The sequence below is a fragment of the Amaranthus tricolor genome, chromosome 3 (assembly GCF_026212465.1).
Source record: "Amaranthus tricolor cultivar Red isolate AtriRed21 chromosome 3, ASM2621246v1, whole genome shotgun sequence".
NCBI classification, from domain to species: domain Eukaryota; kingdom Viridiplantae; phylum Streptophyta; class Magnoliopsida; order Caryophyllales; family Amaranthaceae; genus Amaranthus; species Amaranthus tricolor.
The window spans coordinates 8450587-8458441 of NC_080049.1; the positions used below are offsets into that span (position 1 = coordinate 8450587).

Here is a 7855-nt window from a genome sequence, read left to right on the forward strand (position 1 = left end):
TCCAACGGTTAATTAACCCATATTCAAATTCAAATTTCCCCCTCTTCTCTCCTCTCTTATACTCCAATGGCGACTCCAGCAAAAACCCCATCAAAAACCTCATCATCATCGAAATCTTCTCAATCCGCCAAAAGAAAGCACCACCAAATCACCCAAAATCCTAACTCTAACACTTCCATGCCACCATCTAATGAATTCAAATCCAGATTTGAAGCTTACAATCGCTTACAAGCTGCTGCTGTTGCTTTCGGTGAGAAGCTCCCAATACCGGAAATTGTTGCAATTGGTGGACAGTCTGATGGAAAGAGTTCTCTTCTTGAAGCTTTGCTTGGGTTTCGATTTAATGTAAGGGAAGTTGAAATGGGTACTCGAAGACCTTTGATTCTTCAAATGATTCATGATTCTTCCGCTTCCGAACTTCAATGCCGTTTTCAAGTTCGTATAAGTATTCCTCTTTTTAGTTTTATGATTTCACATTTCCGTTTGGGTTTCATTTCATCAAATTCAAATTACTGATATCTACTGGGTTGTTTACTTGTGTTTCATATCTGCATTTTTGCTTCTTTTTCAAGTACTGATTTTCATACCAACTTTTTCTGGTATTTGAAGATTTCTATATGTTTCAGCTAGTGATTTATATGAAGAATTCGGCAATTAGAAAAAGTTTTTAGTAAAAATTAGGTTAGGGAAATTGTCCATGTTTATGCCAATTTGGTTAGATTGGATTTATAATACCATCTTATAACTTTGGTGCAAAATAGGAGTAGATAAAATAGGTTAAATTTATTTTCGTGAATTTAATGTATTTGTGGAAACAACCTCCTTATTAATTGTTATCACTAACAAGAATAAAATTGAGTACATTTGACCTACTCAATTTTTGTTGTAGTGCGGACAACGAAAGTGATCATCCAAAAACAATCAAGACACAATTTTTGTCGTAGTGCGGACAACAAAAGTGATCACCCAAAAACAATCAAGACACAATAAAACAAATAACAACAATAAGAAAACACTCCATAAATAACGTGGTTCACTATCAATGTGATAGTTACGTCCACCAAGCAACGAGAACAAAATTTCATTATGTAAGGAGATCATAATACTAAATGATAGAGTTTTGTCCTGCTCCCTAAAACTCTCTATTTTGTGGCTCTCTAGATTAATACCTCTCCTTCTATCGTAAACCTAAGCAAATGTGTGGGGGGGGGGGGGGGGGGGGAGGGGGGGGAGAGTTTTATATATTAATCCCCAATTACAAATAGATTAATTAGGTTTCAGAATACTTATCAAAGTATAACTGCACAATTAATCATGCAGAATACATGTAGTCGTGCACAATCTTGACCGCGACAAGGTAATATCGACCGAGAGTCTGAGACTCTCAGTCTCGAAAAATCTTCTTTGAGTCTCGCCCGAGATCTCGACCTAGATTTGGGTAGGTTCGACCAAGACTCTTAGTCTCGACCGAATCTTCTTTGAGTCTCGCCTGAGACTCAACATGGCCAAAGTCATAGTATTCCACAATCCTTGATCTTAATCGAATTTGGAATCAGTCTCCCCCGAGACTTCTTGAGTCTCACTCGAGACTCTAAGCTCCAATGCTTATGTCTTTTCTGCGTACTAATCTCGACAGAGATAATGTCAGTCTCAGTTGAGACTAAGCCCATTGCTGTCAGAAACTTTTCTTCCACTCCACTTGTTTTTTCTCAAGTTCCAGACTTAGTTCAAATCAACTAACATCAACATTTGCCTTGGTCCGAGCTATTCTATGGCATTTGGGGATGAAATGTTGTACATATTTGAAGGATATCGAACTTGGATAATTCAACAAATTGTTTTTTTTTTGTTTGGTATTTTTGTAAATTAGCATCAACTTTTACGAGTGAAGGAAGACTGACAGCATTTTTGGCTTCCTAAAAAGAATCTGGATCCTCTACAACAATTTATGCAACATCTCCTGCACCATGTATTCAAAATCTGATCGTAATTGGAATAGTTGGTTTTCAAATTTTTCTTTTATTCCTTACTATTTGTCTCTCTAAATGGTTTAGGGGATGTTACATAAGTTTTATGTTTGTAGATGATCTAAATTCTCCTAAAACAGCTTATGTAAGTACTAACTAGTAACTCTAGACAAGAGTATAATAGGTTAGATTAAGAAACAACTTCACTTGATCTTTGTAAGCATAAGTTCTCATAAGCCATAGGGTAGTGTACGTCACTGATTTAGGGTTCGGTTGGTTTAACCGAAAATATTTGTCGTGGAAAAAGAAAACCAAAAAAAAACACCGAAAACACAAAATTGTTATGGGTTCAGAGTTAAATTGGTGTCCTTTAGTTTTGGGAGAAAAATGATTTACATGGGGTGTAAAAATTCTTTTCCCTCTCACTTCTCCTTTCTAAAATCTACACCTAGACGAACCATGTTAAAGGGGTTTTACAGTTTTCTAGGGTATGTTTTCCTCTAAATAAATGCAGCTTTAGTGGTATTTGATTGCCCTGCTGCATTTACTTAATAGTAATATGAAAGTTGCTACTGTTTGGACAGGAAGAGGATTCTGAGGAATATGGGAGCCCCATTTCACTGGCATCTACTATTGCGGATACAATTAAATCACGTACTGAGGTGCTTCTGAAGAAGACTAAAACAGCAGTTTCTTCCAAGCCTATAGTTATGAGAGCTGAGTATGCTTACTGTCCAAATTTGACTATAATCGATACCCCAGGCTTTGTTCTTAAGGTAAGTTTTTTTTTTTGTTCATTTTCTGTGTTATGTTAATCTTAAAGCATATGTGCATGTTTCTTGTTGTGATGATGGGGATAACGGGTTGGAAATATGGAATACAGGCTAAAAAGGGAGAGCCAAACAATACGCCTGATGAAATTTTATCAATGGTGAAGTCATTAGCAAGTCCACCTCATCGAATTATATTGTTCCTTCAACAAAGTAGTGTCGAATGGTGCTCATCTTTGTGGCTGGATGCTATTCGTGACATTGATCCAACTTTCAAACGAACAATAATCGTGGTCTCAAAATTTGATAATCGACTAAAGGTACAATTTTGTGTTCTATTATTTACAAAGCGTATCATTTGCACACTGCTGTACTCATTGGTGGAACATAACAGAGACAGGGAAGGGCTCTTCCCCCTAGAGATTCCACTTGTGCGCTGCTATGAAATGATTACTTTATATTCAATAACTATGCTACTAGTATGCAATAGCGCTACTAACTGGCTAGCTACTACTTGCACGTTTTCATTGATTAGATGAAAAATAAAGTGTACTTCCTATTGTGATTAATTGGAGTACAATATACCTTATAGCCTTGTTTTTAGATTATATATCACATTAGGTTTTATGTATGTTTGGTCTTTATTCAATCTTTGTTTAATGTCTATATGTGGTACTTGTATTTACTTTAATAGATAGTACTCCTTGTTTCCATTTTGAGTGTCCTATTTGGGCTTTATCACTATTCACCAATCACTTTTTTTACAATTTTAAATTATGAACAATTAGAGGTATTAAGAATTGAATTAGTACATTGGTAAGCGTGTGGAAACAACTTGAAATGGATAGGAGGGAGTATTATAATAAGTAATTTCAATTCATATTATTTTTCATATTCGATCTTTATTTTAAAATTTATACTAAGTAATTTCAATTCATATTATTTTTCATATAGGATCTTTATTATTACGTGTAAACCGAAAATATCACATTTTTTTAAAGAAAGGGAATGAAAATGTGGGATTATAGAAATTCAAGTAAACTTTTTTCGTTATTTCGCTCCTCCCACAATTTCGTTCAAGTTTAGCCACTGGCTGGAATAATTGATGTAATATAAGTTTTCTCTCCCATGAACTGGGGGTGGGGTGGGGGGGGGGGGGGAGTTCATGTTTTGTAGTGGGAATGATAAATAATTTATCCTTGATTGAAGTTTTTATCAGGATTATGATCTAGTTTGACTAACAGGTCCCATGCGTCTCAGGAATTTAGTGATCGTTGGGAGGTTGATCGATACTTAAGCGCAAGTGGTTACCTAGGAGAAAATATCAGGCCTTTTTATGTAGCTCTTCCCAAGGAGAGAAATACAATTTCAAATGATGAATTTCGGCGTCAAATATCTCAAGTTGACTCTGAAGTTTTGCACCATCTTCGTGAAGGTGTTAGCGGAGGTTTTGACGAAGAGAAGTTTCTCCCCTTTATTGGTTTTAATTCTGTTAGGGGGTTCTTGGAGTCTGAACTTCAGAAGCGATACAAGGAAGCCGCACCTGCAACACTGGCATTGCTTGAGCAGCGTTGCTGTGAAGTTACTTCTGAGTTGGCTAGACTGGAATCAAAGATACAGGCAACTTCTGATGTTGCACATCTCAGGAGGTCAGCAATGTTGCACACGGCTTCAATAAGTAGTCATGTGGTATGTATCTATATCCAGCTGCAAGTTGAAAGCAGTTTTTTCAGACTACATGCTTAGACTAAAGGAATGCAGTTTTCCACGCATCATTTGTCGTTTCTACCTCAATATTGTTGAATCAAGGATTTGGCTTGTTGAAGCTGTCATTTTCTGCAGTTACACTAGCTTTCATTTGTTAGAAAACATGAAAATTAACTCCTGTGCACCAAACTCAGAGATCTAAAAGAAGAAGCTTTCTAAAAGCTTTCAATTATATTGAAGGTCTCCCATTGTTAAAAATGCACCCTGCTGATGAATTCTACTTTATGTTTAATACTGAAAACTGATTCCTTTTTCGTGCTCCAATTCCTGTTTTTTTGTATTTATTTTCGGAATTCCTGTTCATTTACTTATTTGAATCAAAGCATAGATTCTTTCAATTGTATTCGTCATGCTAATTTTTCATCAACCTTTTTATTTCTTTATTAATTCTTGAAGGGATCATTGATTGATGGAGCAGCTGATCCTCCCCCAGAGCAATGGGGGAAAACAACTGAGGAGGAGCGGTTGCACAGTGGTATTGGGAGTTGGCCTGGTGTTACTGCAGACATCAAACCTGCGAATTCTAAGTTGCGACTTTATGGAGGTGCTGCCTTTGAAAGAGTTATGCATGAATTTCGATGTGCTGCATATTCTGTTGATTGTCCTCACGTATCCAGGGAAAAGGTAATTGCTTATTATGGTAATAAAATCTTAGCGGTGGGATTCTTCTGAGTATTGAGGCCTTGATAACACATGTATTCTCCAATAGGTGGCCAATATTTTGCTTGCCCGTATGGGTCATGGTGGAAGTAGAGGCATAACAGAGGCAGCTGCTGAGATTGCACGTAATGCTGCCAGAACTTGGCTTGCACCTCTGCTGGACACTGCTTGTGATCGACTTGCATTCGTTTTGTTGAATCTTTTTGATCTTGCAAGTGAGCGAAATCATTGCCAGAATTTGGACTGTAAGTAACACAACTTAGAATCTTGTCTGATTACTCCTTTATGGCTGCAAAAGAAAATTACTCCATGATTCGATGATGGGTCCTTTACTTTCTAATTAGTTTTTTTGCATCTTCGACCATTTGTTTTGTTGAATCTGTTATTTTCTGGGGTACTTTTTATGATGAGGATAAGGCAGTGTAATAAGCAAGGATTGTTGTTGTCTTCAGATGGGAAGAACACAGGAGACATGGATGGCTATGTTGGTTTTCATGCTTCTTTGAGGCACTCATTCAACAGGTTCATTAAAGATCTTGCAACCAAATGTAAACAGCTTGTACGACACCACCTTGATTCAGTGACAAGTCAATACTCTCTTGCGTGCTATGAAACTAATGTACATGGAGGTTTTCTAACTTCTGCTTACAGACAAGTTTCTCCTGCATCACTTTGTCCTGATCTCTCCGACAGTGCTCGAGCTTTGCAAGATGAAACTGCAGCAAACCAAGAGAATGTTCCTCCAGAAAAAAATGAACGGGAAACTACACCAGGCAAGGGTCCAGAAGGAAGAGAGGCTCTTCGAGGAAATCTAATAACAGTGCCTGAGACCCCCTCTCCTGATCAGCCTGGCGACTTGATATATGGTTTAGTGAAGAAAGAGACAGAGAATTTCATCGAAACTGGAGCAAGGAAAAGGCACCCAAGAATATTGGCCAACAGCAGAAATAATGGCAGTCTTTACTTCGGAAGTGGGGATAATTGTTCAAGATCAGTTTCTGCTTATGCTGACATTTGTTCGGCAGCTGCTCTTCATTTTGCTCGTATACGTGAAGTTCTTGTTGAGAAGAGTGTGACAACAGCATTAAATTCTGGATTTTTGACTCCTTGGTAAGTGTCATGAAAATTGCTCACATTTTTTCATTTTTGTTATTTTAGGTAAACAATGAATTTACATTCACCCACATAACCTTGTACAAAAACACCACAAATGAGATAAAGGATACAAGCTAAGCATCCAACACTTATAGAGAAGCATTTACAAGTTTTAACCACATTCTATCAAAGCTATTTACATGTTTCTTTAAAGAAAATAAAACTGTAGCCCTAGTTTCAAACTTATTAGCTCAAATTATAGGAGTAATGAATAGACAAAATGTTCTTTTCCCAAACTGAAAATTTTCTGGCTCTCCAAGTCCACACCCAATAGACCCAAGCACAAACTGCAACACTTGGGTATGTAGAACCCATAGTACCAAATTTTTTCACCATGTTTGAAAGGTTGGACTCTCCTTCATTTTTATGTTTCATCTACAAATCGGTGCATAATTCTGTTGTGTTTATGATATTGCAGTCGAGAAAGGCTGATGGTATCTCTTGGGATGGATTTATTTGCTGTAAATGATGAAAAATTCATGGATATGTTTGTTGCACCTGGGGCGATTGATATTCTTCAAAACGAAAGGCAGTCTCTCAAAAAGCGGCAAAAGAGCCTCCAATCTTGCTTGGATGAATTTAAGAGTGTTGCTAGGACTCTCTGACGTAGCTTCAGGATCGTTCTTCAGCTCCAACTCAGTTTTCTGTTGTTACTGTTGCTGCTAGCAACAGCAATATTCCTTGTATTGTTACTGACTGTTACTTGCAATGCCACTTCTCTGTCGCTGACACCCAATCTCGGTGAACAACAGCCAGTAAGAGGTCAGTTGTTTGCTCTTGTATGCAATAGATGAGTGCTTTCCTATGTAAGCAATTGTTAATATTTCATAAAGGTTATGTGCTGTTGGGGGTCGCACTTGGATCGGAATGGTTAGCTTTGGGTCTATTGGGTCTGCACAAGTTCGGTACCGGTTGAAGTTTGAGTTGAGTGTTAATCAAACTCAGGGTGTCATCGGTTAATAATTGGGTTGTGTTTCCGTGCACGAGTCAAGTTCAAGGCTTACTTTTTGAGTATGAATCGGTTACTAGCTACTATGAATTTGGGTCAATATCAGATTAAGTTGCTAGTTCTTAAATTGAGTATGATCGGATTCTTTTTCCTTAAAAAAATGTGGTTACAATGCAAATTAGTTGATGATTTATCGGATGCACCAAATCAATGTCTTATAATTGTTTCAATTGGAGACGTGTATCATTGTCAACGCTTATTTTACGAATCGGTCCATAACAATTTTGGGTTTTAGGTTTCATCAACTGTTATTCAAAAGAATTTTAGGATTGATTTGCAAACATTTCAGTGTACATGAGCAATTTTGATCATTGTTTGACTTTGTTACTTTTACTTATTTGATTGCCAATTATAGTTTACTATCATGTTCTTCTAATTTAATTTAAGTATTTAATAAACATTGACCATTGATTGCTAACTTTAAATTTAGAAAACTACAAATTTATAAAAGTTAATTTATGAAAAATCTATTATTACTCAATTATACCAAGTAATAAGATATTTAAATATGAATTGATTATATTTTA

General features: G+C 36.7%; 1 protein-coding gene across 1 annotated transcript; it reads left to right on the plus strand.

Moving 5' to 3' along the window:
- On the plus strand, positions 1 to 7609 carry LOC130809446 (dynamin-related protein 5A). Its single transcript, XM_057675235.1, has 8 exons — positions 1 to 435; positions 2552 to 2743; positions 2851 to 3057; positions 3998 to 4426; positions 4901 to 5128; positions 5214 to 5409; positions 5617 to 6274; positions 6738 to 7609. The coding sequence occupies exons 1-8, from the start codon at positions 67 to 69 to the stop codon at positions 6922 to 6924; spliced, it is 2466 nt and encodes an 821-aa protein (XP_057531218.1). The 5' UTR covers positions 1 to 66; the 3' UTR covers positions 6925 to 7609.
- The last annotated feature ends 246 nt before the right edge of the window (positions 7610 to 7855 follow it).

What these genes read in the sequence shown, in the direction of transcription:
- LOC130809446 (XM_057675235.1), top strand. Translation starts at nt 67, where the DNA reads ATGGCGACTCCAGCAAAAACCCCATCAAAAACCTCATCATCATCGAAA. An exon ending in AATTTGATAATCGACTAAAG is followed by an intron (nt 3,058 to 3,997) that starts GTACAATTTTGT and finishes CATGCGTCTCAG; the next exon opens with GAATTTAGTGATCGTTGGGA. An exon ending in TCATTGCCAGAATTTGGACT is followed by an intron (nt 5,410 to 5,616) that starts GTAAGTAACACA and finishes TGTTGTCTTCAG; the next exon opens with ATGGGAAGAACACAGGAGAC.